The sequence below is a fragment of the Muscardinus avellanarius genome, assembly GCF_963383645.1.
Source record: "Muscardinus avellanarius genome assembly, chromosome: 3".
Lineage (NCBI taxonomy): Eukaryota > Metazoa > Chordata > Mammalia > Rodentia > Gliridae > Muscardinus > Muscardinus avellanarius.
In genome coordinates, this window is record NC_137788.1 from 61,556,723 (window position 1) to 61,572,629 (window position 15,907).

The 15,907-nt window shown below is 43.0% G+C and overlaps 1 protein-coding gene and 1 pseudogene across 2 annotated transcripts in view; both read left to right on the forward strand.

The window, feature by feature from the left end:
- Positions 1-5,827, forward strand: part of CTH (cystathionine gamma-lyase) — a gene marked incomplete at both ends in the record, with an annotated part of 32,674 nt that extends 26,847 nt beyond the window's left edge. The window contains one exon of the mRNA XM_080691441.1: positions 5,774-5,827. Within this exon, the coding sequence (XP_080547567.1) occupies positions 5,774-5,827 (54 nt within the window). The remainder of the gene's footprint in view (positions 1-5,773) is intronic.
- Positions 5,828-11,405: 5,578 nt separating this feature from the next.
- Positions 11,406-12,795, forward strand: LOC308260115 (F-box/WD repeat-containing protein 2-like; annotated as a pseudogene). Its single transcript has one exon. The product of its transcript is annotated as an F-box/WD repeat-containing protein 2-like (transcript).
- Positions 12,796-15,907: the final 3,112 nt, after the last annotated feature.

The following is a 15,907-nucleotide window of genomic DNA, read 5'->3' on the forward strand; positions in this document are numbered from 1 at the left end:
AATGTTTAATAGCACATGTTCTTTTTCTTTCTTTTTTGTGGTATTGGGGATGGAACCCAGGGGCATTCTACCTCTGAGCTACACCCCCAGCCATATTTTTTATTCTTTATTTTGAAACAGGGTCTCACTGAGTTGCAAAGGGCCTCACTAAGTAGCTGAGGCTGTCCTTGAACCACGTTTCTTCTGTCTCAGCCTCTCGAGTGCTGGGATTACAAGCGTGCACCACATCAGGCTCCTAGAACACACATTCTTATGTATCATCTGCATTCTGGATTACTTTCTTGACAGTCTGTAAATTTGGTCTCTAGATGCAGCAGTATTTTAAGGCAGGTTCTATTACTCTGGTTTCTGGAAGACTTGATTTCTTGCTATATGAGGTCCTTAGGGCTCAAAATAATGATTTTAAAAAGGTAAAGGCATTTTTTTGGAGGTACTGGGGATTGAACCCAGGGGCATTCTACCTCTGAGCCACACCACAGTCCTATTCTATTTTTTATTTTGAAACAGGGTCTTGCTAAGTTGCTGCAGGTGGCCTAAAACTTGTGATCTTCCTGTCTTCTAGGCCTGTACCACCATGCCCAAAGCAAGGACATTTTTATTCAGATCTTGCCACCAGAACTGCCACCAGGACATTTTTATTCAGAGCTGTGATAACTAGGGGTGTCAACCACTATCACTTGTGTTTTGTCTGAACCTCAAAGGCAGGTGGAGTGTGGGAAAGCTTAGGATTTGGAGGCTGCTGGCCTGGGCAAGCTGAGGGAAGGCTACCTAGGAACCCAGCACCCTGAACGATTGGCTGGGGCTGCATTTATGGCTTTCTCTGGTCGGCATTAGGTTGGAATGTGGGACTTAAATTAGGGAAGCTGCCGATTATTAATTAAGACTTGGCTATTTAGAATGAATTGTTAACTAAATTGTTTAGCCTTCTGGATTGTCACTAGAGGTAGTAATCTGGCTTCCTGCAAGTCTGATATATTGAAGGCTGACTTTCTGGGTGGTTTATTATACACAACAGGGTTGATTTCCCTGGCAGGTTAAAGTTCTATTTTCTACATATTAACAGGCCATTGTCTGCTTATTCAGTGTCTAAGGACTCTGGGAGTGCTGAGTAACTACCATTTTGTTATGAATTCTCCAGATTAACATAACCAATAGGGTGTGTGTATAAATGTTGCAGGAGACACAGTTTCCCCCTGATTCTGAGATAGGATTTCCAGAAGCTGAAAGCAGAGACAGATTTCTTTATTTAGCAGTAAATGGCCTAGTTGAAAAACTCACAGAACTGAGCCTCAAACAAAGGGTTCCCAGGATTCTTACTCTTCATCTCTCACTGTGGAGAGGGGAGGGGTAAGCACAAGGTGTATTATACCTACCTAGCAAGGTGCTTAAGTTACACACCATCCTCCAGCTCTCGCAGGTCTTTTAACTGGCGCTCTCTTGTTTACATTAGGGAAAGATCCTGGACCATGACTCTGGGTTGCCTAAGAAACAGTTCTCTTATATTTTGGAAGTGTCTTCTTGCTTGCTTGTGGGCATCTTTTGTGAGCCCGGTGTGAGGGCGCACGCTTGTAATCCCAGCATTTGGGAGGCTGAGACAGGAGGATCTGAGTTCGTGGCCAGTCTCAGCTACTTAGTGAGGCCCTTGCAACTAACTCAGTGAGACCCTGTTTCAAAATAAAGAATAAAAATATAAGGCTGGGGGTGTTGCTTAGAGGTAGAATGCCCCTGGGTTCTACCCTCAGTTCCTAATATATATATATATATATATATATATATATATATATAATCTTTTGTGTGTGGTGTGTGTATTTGGTACTGAGGATAGAACCCAGGGACATTCTACGTGCAAGCTATACCCTCAGCCTTATTTTTTATTCTTTATTTATTTTTATACTTATTTATTTTTTTGCGATACTTGGGATGTAAACCAGGGGCTTTCTTTTTCTTTTTTCTTTTTTGGTGGTACTGGGGTTCCTGGAAGCCCTTCTACCTCTGGGCTACACTCTCAGACCTATTTTACATATTTTTTGAAACAGGGTCTCTTAAGCCAGCAAGGCTGGCTCCGAACCAGCGCGATCCTCCTGTCTCCGCCTCCCAAGCACAGGGATTACAAGCGTGCGCCACCATGCCCGGCCTGTAAACCAGGGGCTTTCTACCTCCCAGACCTATTTTATATTTTATTTGGAAACAGGGTCTCACAAAATTGCTGAGAGCCTCACTAGGTAACTGAGGCTGTCTTTGAACCTGCGATCCTTCTGTCTCAACCTCTCAAGTACTGGGATTACAAGCGTGCGACACCACACCTGGCTATTCTTTATTTTGAAACAGGGTCTCACAAAGTTGCAGTGTCTCACTAAGTAGCTGAGGCTGGCCGCAAACCTGTGATCTTCCTGTCTCAGCCTCTCAAGTACTGGGATTGCAAACGCGTACTACCATACCCAGCTAGAAATTATTTTTATAGCAACATCTAGGCTAGTGTTTGACCAAACAACTGGTCATGAGCCGGGTATGGTGGTGCATACTTGTAATCCCAGTACTTGGGAGGCCGAGATAAGAGGATCACAGGTGCTGGGTGTGGTGGCGCACGCTTGTAATCCCTGCGCTTGGGAGGCGGAGACAGGAGGATTGCGCAGGTTTGAAGCCAGCCTCGCTGGCTTAAGAGACCCTGTTTCCAAATAAAAAATATATAAAATAGGTTTGGGAGTGTAGCCAGGAGGTAGAAAGTTTCCATCCCCAGTACCACCAAAAAAAAAAAAGGATCACAGGTTCAAGGACAACCTCAGCTATGTAGTGAGACTTAGCAGCCTAGTGAGACTCTATTTCAAAACAAACAAAAAAAGAATAATTAAAAATAAAAGGGCTGGGGTTGCGGCTTTGGTGCAGAACACCCCTGGGCTCAATCTCTAGCACTCTTTCCCATGTACACACATAACACAAGAAAAAAACACAACTGGTCACAATTGCCACATGAAGTTATCTATTACAACCATATTCTAGGCACTGCTCCCCACAGCCTAAGATGGCAGGATGACATTGTTAGGGCTTATGAAGTTCATCTGTGGCTTTGGATATCTGTAACCAAGTCTCCCTCCATTAATGTTCACACTGAAATTTGATTCAGTGTTTCAACTCTGCACCCACCTCCCCCCTGTCCCCTGTGATACTTCTGGTTTTGTAGAGGGGAACATCTTGAACAGCACATTCTGTGCAGGTCAGCTGAGGGCCGACTTCTAGGACACCCTTTCAGTGAGCTCTTTTAAAGAGCACATTAGGCAAAATTCCAGCCTAACTTTGTGGTCATTGCATCCACCATCGAAATTCTACTGTGAGGGTAGCATCAGATCTGAGCCTGTGGGTAGTAAGTTCAGATGGAAGAAATAAAATAAATAGATAGAAAGGAGCTATAAAGGGAAGATAAGGGAAGCATAATTTTAATATGGAAGCCTGTGACAAAAGTACTCCATATTCTACTCCTCAGCCAAGCCTATGAGACCCAAAGTTTCTGTGGAATTTACAAGTACTTAGTACCCAGAGCGCTATTGATTGTCCTCAGGAAGGTTTCTGTTGGACAATAGAGGTTACAAAAAAAGCAATCTCCTGGGGGTATGGTTAGCATTCTACCTGTAAATAAAAGAAAGAGAAATAGCTACTTCCTTGGGTCCTGCTGGCTGTCCTTGAACAACTTAAATAAAATGGATACCTAATGAGGAGAGAGTAAAGATCAGGACCTGGAAGATGAGGGACACTCTAAACTGTCTTGGGATTACCTGACTGGTATCATCCTCATATACCTCCTCCTGCATACCCATAGATAATGTGCCCTACATAAGAAGGGTCTTGCATTCTCAAACAAGCCTCTCTTACTTTTGGAGGGGTGCACATTCTCCCTTAAATGTGGGTGGCTTGCTTTCTTTTTTCTTTCTTTCTTTCTTTCTTTCTTTCTTTCTTTCTTTCTTTCTTTCTTTCTCTCTTGATTTTCAGTACTGGGGATGAAACCCAGGGGCATTCTACCTCTGAGCTACACCCTCATCCCTAGTTTTTGTTCTTTATTTTGAAACAGGATCGCACTGTGTTGCAAAGGGCCTCACTAAGTAGCTGAGGCTGTCAGAGAACCACGATCCTCCTGTCTCAGCCCCCTGCATGCATCACCATGCCAGGCTTATTTCTTACTTTCTTAAGTAAACCTTTGTCTATGTTTCTGGTATGGGCTGAAATTCTTTTCTGTCATACAAATCAAGGACACCACTGATCCTGAGTTGTGTTCCCTTCTTTCTCTACTGTTCACCGATCCTTGAATGCTTTGTGGAATCAACCTTCTTCCCTTCTCCCATGCCAGAATCTTAAGTTGGCACATAGCACTGTTTTAAAAATAATTAGCCAGGCATTGAAAAATATCTTATAATGGGGACTGTAAAGTGTAACTGTAACATTGAAATTGAGTTGGGGGTCACAAAGGAGGCAAACAGCAGCCAAGTTATTAAAGGCCTTTTTAATTAAACTGGTACCTTTGGGTGAGGTCTGTCAACCGTGAAGGAAGGGACCAATGACCAAGCAGCAGAGTCATGGTCAGCAGAGTCATGTGGCAGAGAGGAAGTGAGGGTATTTATGTAGCCAGGGTCTTGGGGTGGAGCTACCAGCATGGGAATGCTGTTCCTCTCATGACATCCGGAGTCTTGCAAAGTCTGGAGTCTCATGACGTCTCTGTTTCTGGCTTCTGGGGTTCTGCCTCCTTTCCTCACTGCAGGGGTCCCATGGGAGAAGAGAGGGACCCAACTTATCATCCTGGCCTTTTGGTGATATTGGGCAATGACCAAGTCAATAACTACTTCCTGCTGTCAGGGGGCATTGTAGGGGGCCTCCTGGTCAGGAGAGGTCGGGTCATTTGAAAGTGGGCAGGTGGGAGTATAGCTGCAGTGGGAGTTGTTTGGAGGTTACCTGAACAGCTCGATAATGCACATTTGAATGAACTTTAGTAGACAAGGGGCTATTAAAAGAAAAGGCAAATCGTGAAAACAGGTCCCAGGAAAGGAAGGAGCCCAACAGCTACTGGCCCTTGGAACCCTTCCAGATATGAGATAGACTGTCAATATTATGTTTTTAGATTTTTGCTTAACCTGGTCAGAATTTAGACCAGATTCATTAATATAATAGCATTTTTCCCTGAGAAAGAGATAGATACACACCACCCTTTTCAGCAATGAGTAAGTATGGGTCAGTCTGGTCAAATGGAAAACGTGCTATTGGGTCAGGAGCATCATTAACAGGTTTTAGAGAGTTTAATACTTATGGCTGTCTGGCATCCAGAGAGGGAGAGCACTGCACTGATCCCAACTTGTGGTCAGGCCAACGTTTTACAGAAGGGAGGAAATAGGTCGTTTGCATAGTAAATTTTCAGACATAAAACAGCTGGGCCGGCCTGCTGAAATAGAAACATTAAAGAGAATTATGCTGAGAAAAACAGAGCTTAGTGGGCCCCGATATTGTACAGGAGAATTTGTCATGGGGCTGTTGTAAACGAGACCTTTTTAGTCAAGTAAGGTGATACCAGTTGGGGATCCCCAGCAGTTTGGCTTCAGTAGGTATGGTAAGGATCTCTGTAAAAGGCACAGACCACTGTGGTTGGAGATGCTTTGGTTGAAGGGACTTGAGGAGGACTTGGTCTCCTGGCTTAAGGGCCTTGGCTGCTGGGTGTGGAGCTGCTTCTTCCGTCCCATGTTGGGGAAGATATAGGTGAGTGTGTTCCCTAAGGAGGTGCCTTTCCTGATGACTGCAGTTGATGTGGGATGTGGAGCTTCTAAGAAATACCAAGGGCCTGTGTCACCTGTAACAGGTTGGATCCCTCCCCACAGGGGCGGGACCCTAGAAAAGGAGGAGACTCAGCCGGGCATGGTGGCGCACGCTTGTAATCCCTGCGCTTGGGAGGCTGAGACAGGAGGATTGCGCAGGTTCGAAGCCAGCCTCAGCTACTTAGTGAGGCTTTCAGCAACTTAGTGAGACCCTGTTTCCAAATAAAATATAAAAAAGGTTTGGGAGTAGAGCCCGGAGGTAGAAAGCCTCTGGGTTCCATCCCCAGTACCACAAAAAAAAAAAGAAAGAAAAAAAAAAGAAGAGGAGGAGACTCTGCTGGGTGATATCACAAGGCAGGCAATGTCGCGAGAGGGGCGGCGTTTCCACACGTAGCCCCACCCACAAGATGTAAACCTTAAAAGGAAGGGCATTTCCTTTCCAGAGGCGGAGGAGCTCGGAGGTCTCCAGGAGCTCAGGACATGTCCAGCCCCTATCCCCAAGAGAAGACCACATTAAAATTCTTTTAGGCAAACCTGGTTTCTCTTGCCTTTTTACTGTGCCAAAACCTAACAACCTGTTGAATAACTGTAGAAATAAATGCTGTTCCATTATCAGACTATAAGGAATCAAGGAGTCCAAACCAAGGGATGATGTCTGAGTATAGAGCATTGGCCAGCATGCTGGCTGTTTTGTCCTGAGGGGAAAACCTCTACCCAGCCTGTTAGGATGTCAAACATGGTAAAAAGATATTTTATTTTCTTGTGAGAAGAAATATAGGCGAAGTCAACTTGCCAGTCCTGTACTGGCAGATGTCCTCTTATTTGGTGTGTAGGAAAAGTGGGGTGTAGGCCTCCTTGGGGAGAAATGGTGGCACAAGTAGAGCAGGAGACATTGACTTTACTAATCAGCTGTTTCGGGGGGAAGAATAAAACAAGGGGTTTAGAAAATGTTTAAGCACCATAGGCGCAACGTGTAGGGAATTATGTATTAGGTTAACAACTGCTTCGACCTGAGCCATAGGCGAGTTAATTTTGTCCTGTAAAAGAGAACCGGTAGTGCATGGGAAGGAAGGCTTACCATAAATCCCCTGTACTGAGATAGGTAAAGGAAACCTGGGACCCAAAAAGGAAGGACAGACTGAAAAGGCAACCAAAAAGGAGACTGGCTTACCTGCTACCTTGAGAGTTAACCTGGGCATGGCAAGGGGGATCAAGGTTGAGTCTGGGAGCCTTCAGTCTTTGGCCAGGCCAAGTAGGGCCTGGTCTGGAAGGATGGCCCCACTGTGTTGAGGCACCTGGGGCTCACCGCTTTTCCAAGGGCACTGTTCCAGTGGCCCTTCTGGCCGCACGCCAGGCATTCTCTGGTTGGTGGGCGTGCCTTGCCCACTTGAAGCAGGCTCCTGGAGGTAGTTGTCATTGCTGTCCTTCACCCCTAGGTGGCACTCCAGAGAGCTGAGCCTCCACTGCCAGCCACAGGGCAGCTCTCAGGGATCTGCCTTTCGGCGACATCAGAGTGTACACTCCGTTTCAGTCTGCTCCTCTTAGGAATGAAAGACTTTAAATGCCGTGGTCACCAAATATCGGATAGAGTTCTGAGGGCCAGCCTCAGTCTTTCTTAATATTTTTCCGAATATCAGGGGATGATTGCCCAATGAAATAGATCACCAACAACATAGATCCTGCCTCAGTTTGTGGATCTAAGTGGGTTTAGAGGGTAAAAGCCTCCTGAAGCAGATTAAGAAAAATGGCTGGGTTTTCATCTGGAACTTGGGTAATTTCTTTAAGTTTATAATAATTAACTGCTTTACGGGAAGCAGCTCGCATGCCCTCAAGAAGGCATAGTATTATATGGTCTCTTATTTTTAATCCCTCATTCCCACCATTTGGGGCTGGCTGATAATCCCAGTGGGGATCTTCAGAAGGTACCACAGCTGCTCCCGTAGGGAGGGCTGGGTTAAATGAGCCCGGTTGGCTCATTCTCGGGTGGCATTTACAATACAATCCCATTCATCCAGAGTTAAAACAGAGGTTAAAATAACATGAAGATCCTGTCATGTGAGATTGTATGCTTTCATAATGTACTGGTATTCTTTAATAAAACCGATGGATTGGCTGTAAAAGAACCCAGTTTTCTTTCAATTCAAGCAAGGTCTGGGAGGGGGAAAAGGGACATGGATGCAGACTATACCTTTTGCATTGGCCACCTTGTGGAGAAGGGCCAAGAGAGAAGGTGGGTCCTTGGAGCGGGTATGGTAACTTACAGGGGAAGGCAAGGGGGATGTAAGGGTTGCTTCCTTAAGAGAGGAGCGCAGGGAAGGAGTGGGTTAGAGTGAGAGGCCATTCTAGGGTAGGTTGGTGGTCGAGGTGGTGAGTAGAGAGCCTGGGGATTAGGGTCCTCAGAAAGCAAGGCCTGTAACCCAGCAAGGTCACAAGCTGGTGACCACGTGCCACCACAATGGGGTGACCAAGATGGCGATCTTGTGATGTCACCAGGCCACAACTGCTTGCCAACACAAAATAGTGACTGATGGGAAAATAGCAGCTGATGGGGGAGAGTAGTCAGAGGGACTAGAGTGCAGAAAAAAGAAGGCCTGGACATAAAGGACTTCTTATCATTTACCAGACTGCTTACAAATGTTGCTGAGATCAGTCAGGATATTAAAATACAGACCTCTGTTTTTGGGCCACAGTGATCTATTCTTTTGGAATTCTGGCTTCCCATGTCTGGTTCGCGGGTGAGAACCAAGAACAGGAAACAGACATCCCTAATTATCCTGGTCAGTGTCTGGAAATAGGGACCAAGAGGGCAGGGGAGACATCTCTACTCCCTTATCAAGACCGGAGGACGACCTGGTCATCCGGAGGCAACTCTGATATGTCTGTGCATTTTGATAACAGAGAAGCCAGAGGCAAGAAACTAGAAGGCAAGAAGCTGGACCTACTGACCAGAGGAAGGAAGGAACTTACCCTGTCTGAAAGCAAAAGTGGTCAGTCCAATTAAGAGTCAGAGAGTCTAGGTTCCTGGGAGTAAAGAGGAGGGCTCCTGAGGGGAGTCACAGGGGCTCAGGGAGGATTAAAAACGAGAGAAAAAAATAAGTCTTTTTGGGTTCAGAGGGTTTTGGTACCAGATGTAATGTTAAAATTGAGTTGGGGCAGAGCCAAGCATGGTGGCACATGCTTGTAATCCCAGTGCTTGGGAAGCTGAGACAGAGGATCTTACAGGTTCAAAGACAGCCTCAGTTACTTAGTGAGGCTCTCAGCAACTTAGTGAGACCTTGTTTCCAAGTACATTATAAAATAGGGCTAGGGGTGTAGCCCAGAGGTAGACAGCCCCTGGGTTCCACCCCTCAGTACCAGAAAAAAAAAAAATTGAGTTGGGGATTGCAAAGGAGGCAAACACCAGCCAAGTTATTAAAGGCCCCTTTAATTAAACTGGTATCTTTGGGTGAGGTCTGCCAAGCATGGAGGAAGGGACCGATGACCAAGCAGCAGAGTTACGGTCAGCAGAGTCACGCCGTCAGCAGAGTCACGTGGCAGAGAGGAAGTAAGGGTGTTTATGTAACCGGGGTCTTGGGGTGGAGATAGTGGCATGGGAATGGTGGTCCTCTGGCGACATCTGGAGTCCTGTGACATCTGGAGTCTGCCCTGCGATGATTGGAGTCTTGCAATGTCTGAAGACTCGCGATGTCTCTGTTCCTGGCGTCCTGGGTTCTGCCTCCTGACCTGCTGCAGGATCCCGTGTGGAAAGGGAGTAACCTGACCTATCAGTAACAAACTTATGTATTCTGCTTGTGACTCAACAGGCTCCTGTATTTGTACCTGAGAGTTTATTCATAGCTGACTTCTGGTTACTTCCAATTTACATAATAAAAGAGATAGAACTTACTCTTAGTGTGCTCGAATGTTTTCTTTAAGTTTTTCAGTGAATTCTATTATGAAAGGGTGCATTAAATGATTCATTTTAAAAAATATTTTGTGCCAAAGACTGATTACTTTGAGATATGAGGAATAAATAAAGTAACAATGATATCTATATATTTTTTTTAAAAAGTTAGGACTTGTTTGGTGTGGTGGCGCATGCTTGTAATCCCATCATTTGGGGGGCTGAGACCGGAGGATCGCGGTTTGAGGACAGCCTCAGCTACTTAGTGAGGCCCTTCGCAACTCAGTGAAACCCTGTTTCAAAATAAAGAATAAAAAATTGGGCAGGTGGGTATAGCTTGGAGGTCAAATGCTTCTGGGTTCCAGTCCTAGACCCGCCGAAAAAAAAAAAAAGAAATTTTTTTAAACAAGAACAGTCTTTGAGACCTAATTCCTTGGAGGAGCCAGGAAACAGCTTGGAAATACAAATTTATTTTGTACATAGATGAAATTGTTAATAGTATTTTTTAAAAGTGAAAATAATAGATCACTTATTTACTCAGGTGGACCTGAAGAAAATTTCAGAGGAAAAAAATGAAGCTTGCAATACATTTTAGAAAAACATAAAAGAAAATACAAATGTTTCATAACGAATTTCTTGTGATGCCAATAAAAAGAAATAGCAAAAGGTGATAAACATGATTAAACCAAAAGCTATCAAAGTAACACAAAGAACATTATTATTAAAATAAGGAAATTTCTCTAAGGGACTATCCAAAGGAGATTAAGAAAAAAAAATCTCAATTTCCACAACAAAAGAAACTCTATTTGCATTGCAATGCTACAACTACAAACTTACTAAGAAATAAGTATATAAGAAATGAATTGCAGTCAGGCGTGGTGGTGCATGCTTGTAATCCCTGCTCTTGAGAGGTTGATACAGGAGGATCGCTCAGGTTTGAAGCCAGCCTCAGCTACTTAGTGAGACCCTGTTTCCAAACAAAATATTAAAAAATAGGTCTGAGAGTATAGGCCAGAGGTAGAAAGCCCCTGGGTGGTTCTACCCCCAGTACTACCAAAAAAAATTGCTTTTGAATTGTTAAAGATTATTTGTGAAAAGGCATGTTATTTGTTTCAATAAACACTTTTGGTGTTTATTTATTGCTCACAATATAAACTTAAATTTGTTCCAGAAAGACCTGTCAGATACTGAAGACATTCCTAGTCTTTTGAATAGTTGATCTTGTCATAGGAAAGCACAATAACTTCTATGGGTTCTTGGCTTCCATGGCACAAAAAAAAAAAAAAAAAAATTCAACACGCACCACTCAGAGATAAAGGCAGAGATTTTAATTTAAGTAAAGTAAAGATACATGTTCAGGGGAAACATGGCCATCTCCAGAGCATGAGAGCCACTACAGGAAGAGAGGGCAAGAGCTGCAAAAACTGCCGAAAATGGCCCAAAGTGGCTCAAAATGGCCAAGAGCTCTTCAGAAGTACACTTCTTACAGTACATGAGCCCTCTAGAGAGGTGGTGGCCCATGGCATATGGAATGGTGGCATCTTCTCTTTGAAACTTCCTGGATCACAAAAGGTGGGAATTTCTTTTAGATAAGAATTCCAGGGCCCGCTCCCCAATGGGGCTGCGGACCCCAAGTGGTGGCACAGGTCCCGGCGCAATGGCTGTGGATTGGACCCGGCTGCTGCGAGGCTCTGGAGGCCCGAGCGCACCTAGTCGGTGTGAGCCTGGCACGAGGTCCTGGGCCCCGGGCGCTCGCTCAGGTAAAATTTTCCATAACCTTATGGAGAGAAAGAACTTTGAGACAGGGTTTGATAACATTTCTGTTACATTTCTTTCTCTGATGGACTTGCAGAAAAATGAAACTCTGGATCTCCTGATGAGTTTGAGTGGGGCAGTCCAGCTCAGGAATCTCTCCAATAACCTGGGGACTCTTCTCAAGCGGGACTTCCTCAAACTCCTTCCCCTGAAGCTCAGTTTTTATTTGTTAAAATGGCTCGATCCTCAGATATTACTCACACGTTGCCTCATCTCTAAACAGTGGAATAAGGTGCTAAGTGCCTGTACAGAGGTGTGGCAGACTGCGTGTAAAAAACTGAGCTGGCAGATAGATGATTCTGTTCAGGAAGAAGGTTTATTTGGAGGCTATTTTTGAGAATGAAGCAACTGGAGGACCATGAAGCCTTTGAGACCTCATAATTAATTGGACATAGTTCCAGAGCATATGCACTTAACCACAAAGATGGACTTCCTGGTACAGGGTCAGATGACTTGTCTGCAAAGCTGTGGGATGTGAGCACAGGCCAGTGCATTATGGCATCCAGACCCACATTTGTGCAGCGGTGAAGTTCGATGAGCAGAAGCTTGTGACCGGCTCCTCTGACAACACTGTGGCCTGCTGGGAGTGGAGCTCCGGAGCCAGGACCCAGCACTTCCAGGGGCACACAGAGGTGGTGTTTAGTGTGGACTACAATGATGAACTGGAGATCTTGGTGAGTGGCTCTGCAGACTTCACTGTGAAAGTATGGGCTTTATCTGCTAGAACATGCCTGAGCACTCTCACCAGGCACACGGAGTGGGTGACCAAGATGGTTTTATAGAAGTGCAGTCAAGTCTTTCTTGCATAGCCCTGGACTATATCCTCTTAAGAACGGACAAGTGTGAGATCAAGATTTGGCCAATTGGGAGAGAAATCAACTTCAAGTGCTTAAAAACATTGTCTGTATCTGAGGATAGAAGTATCTGCCTGCAGTCAAGACTTCATTTTGATAGTAAATACACTGCCTGTAGTTCAGCAGTCGGTCTCTGCCAGTGGGACTTTGCCAGTTATGACATTCTCAGAGTCATCAAGACTCCTGAGAAAGCGAACTTGGCCTTGCTTGGCTTTGGAGACGTCTTTGCCCTGTTGTTTGACAACCGCTACCTGTATATCATGGACTTGTGGACAGAGAGCCTGATCAGCTGCTGGCCTCTGCCAGAGTACAGGAAATCAAGAGGGGCTCAAGCTTCCTGGCAGGCGAGGCATCCTGGCTGAATGGACTGGATGGGCACAATGACATGGGCTTGGTCTTTGCCACCAGCATGCCTGAACACAGTATTCACCTGGTGTTGTGGAAGGAGCACAGCTGATGCCACCATCCACCACCGCTGACTGACTCTGGGTACAGGGGCTGGCGGGTCTTGGGTGAAACCTCTGTGCCAGCTGACTGGATGAACCAAAGTTCTCATCTAATGGTATCATCACACAGTGCACAATCATTTATCTATGTTTGCCAGGGGCCAGGGCTCGGGGTGGGGGTGGGCTTGTTTTATTGACATACAACGGAGCATGCTATTGACTTCATTTGTACTTAGTTACATTTTCAGTACAGGCAGGTGCATTTTGAGTCCATCTTTCTTGAGTGGAACATTGGTTTTAAGTAAAGACAGTTAATGGTTAAAAAAAAAAAAAAAAGAATTCCAGGGAACAGAGACTTGAAGCCTGGGTACAGGGCTTTTTAACAAAAGATGTGACCTTTCTTTGGGGCATCTTCCTGGTGGTAGACAAAAGGTGAAGAATTGCCTCAGGAATTTCTTGAGCTAGCCCATTATGATTTAAAAGTATAGGCCTGGACTTTAAAAAAATAACCAAGCTCTGTTTATTGAAGATTTCAGATTTTAAAACCATTATTTTTTTCTTCCCAATGCATCTCCTTTCTACCTAAAATTTTATTTTTTCTATTCTACCTTATCAATCTGGTAGAGGGGTTCAGATTGACATTCTACAGGTAACATGTTACATCTTGTCCACTTATATCTAAGGACCTTGAAGTTATCCTAAAAAAGTAACCATGTCTATAATGTGTTTATTGTCAAAAAAAGAAATCACAACCTCTTCCCTTCCTTAATAACTTAGCAAGAGTTCAGGTGCAGTGGTACACATTTGTAATACCAGTATGTGGGGAGCTGAGCCATGAAAATACGGGTTAGGACAGCCTCAGCAAGAATTGGCCACGAACCTGCCATCTTCCCATTTCAGCCTCCCAAGTACTGGGATTATAAGCATGCGCTCACACCTGGCTCTATATTCTTTTTATTCTTTTTTTTTTTTTGGGGGGGGGGGCTTGGGATGGAGTCCAGGGGCATTCTACCTCCGAGTGACATCCCCAGCCCTATTTTTTATTCTTTATTTTGCATAAAGAATAAAATGTCTGGCCAGGGTGGTTTTTATAGTAGAACATGGGATTTTTAATGTGTACATCAGAATTTGCAGGATTAGAGTAAATATTTCACATATAGTATTTTCAAAGATTTTTTTTTTTACCAGTGTAGCCTCTCTACTATTAGTGTAGTTTAATATGAAAACTCAAAAGGTCTTGTCTTATCTAGAAAATTATTCCTCTGGACATACTCTGGGCTACTCAAAATGTGGTTATTATGCCTTTGCTTCAGTGGTAGAAAAATGTGTTCCTAGAGTTCTCAAAGGTCTTTAAACATCTAATTACTGCCTGGGTAAGATCAGCAATATGGCTTCCAGCTGTTGTCTTTCTGGTTATTTCTAATTCTTTTGTCTCTATCCCAACTCATCTCTACAGTTTTTGGTCTGCAGTAAACAATGACTTCATTTCTAGGAAGCCTTTGTATCACAGAATTTATTGATTCAGAGTTGGCCTCTTCAGAACAGTAATTTTAAAGCATAAGACAGTTCTTAGTCATATAGTTGACATTTTTTAGGGGAATAAACTAAGAGAAAATAACATTTTAGATTTAGAAGATAGCAGGTTTGGAAAAAGAAAAGGAGTTGAAGGAAAATTTCCAGGTGCTAGTAAAGGAAATTTTCAGGATGATGGCTGGGCTTAGGGGCAGTAAATTTGAATTGGAGTGGGAAGTCAGGGTCAGCAGTAAGGCCATCTCTAACAAAATATATGGAATTGAGGTGTTATCTGGCAGGTGCAAGTAAAATAAAAATTGTATTTCAAGTTATAGAGATGTAGGAGTGTATGGGAAATGAAGCAAATAAGAATTGTACAAAAAGTAATTGTAGTCATGATACTCCACTTGATGCAGCAATGGTGAATATTCTCATAATTATAAGAATGAAACCTCTGTATTTGGAGGAGAGAGAGAGAAAGATGGAGGAAGAAAGAGAAAAGAAAATATTATATTTGGACAATAGAAAGGAAAAGCACAAGTGAAATCATTTATAATATTGTAAAGTTAAAAAACTAAAACATGAGCTGAAAAGAGTAATATGTATATACTATTTACAGTTTTGAAAGTAAATATTAAAGAAACTGTTAAAACTGCAAACAGAAGAAGGGTGATAGGCAAAGGAGAACATGGAACTATTATTCTTTTTTGTTATGATTCTTTTAGCATTGCATAAACCTAAAATTTTTATTAATGTAATACTTTTTTTATGCTGCTGATTCGGTTTTTATTTATTTATTTATTTATTTTTAATTTTATTTTATTGGTGCACTGTATTCATACATCATAGTGGGATACAAACTTTTGTAGACATACATGCACACATCGCCCAGTCAGCCCCCACCCGATCCCCACCCCATTCTCTCCCCATCCCTCCTTCCCATGCTTGGCTTAGTGGTTGACATCTAGTATTATAGCAATTTATCCAAAATTAAAAATGATAATCTCACATAACAGTTTCATTTGTCTGATACCAAGCGTTTGATGATTTAAAGATAGCATTTCAATATTTCTTTTTGCTTTCTTTCTTACTAGAGCATATTTTTTTTCTGTTTTTTTAGGTGAAACTATCATATATTTATATATTTATTTTTCAGAAAAAAATCTATCCTAATATGGAGTATGAATTCTAGATACCCAAAACGATCTTGAAAAAGAACAAAGCTAGCAGATATATATTTTCTGATTTCAAACCATATAAAGCTACAATAATTGAAACAGTGTAGTACTGTTCTAAAGGCAGATATATAGACCATTGGAGTTAAATACAAGCCTAGAGCTAAATTCTTCCCTATATTGTCAAGTTATTTTTGACAAGGTTTCCACGAACATTTGGTGGTGGAAATAATAATCTTTTAACTAAATATTGTTGAAAAATAATAATTACATGGAAAAGAATAAAATTGGACCTTTACCTAATCCCACATACAAGTATTAACTCAAAATAGATAAAAGACCTAAATATAAATCTTAAGACTATAAACTTTTAGAAGAAAATCTGGGTCATAAAACCTCACAACATTGAAATTGGCAGTGATTTCTTGGTTATGAT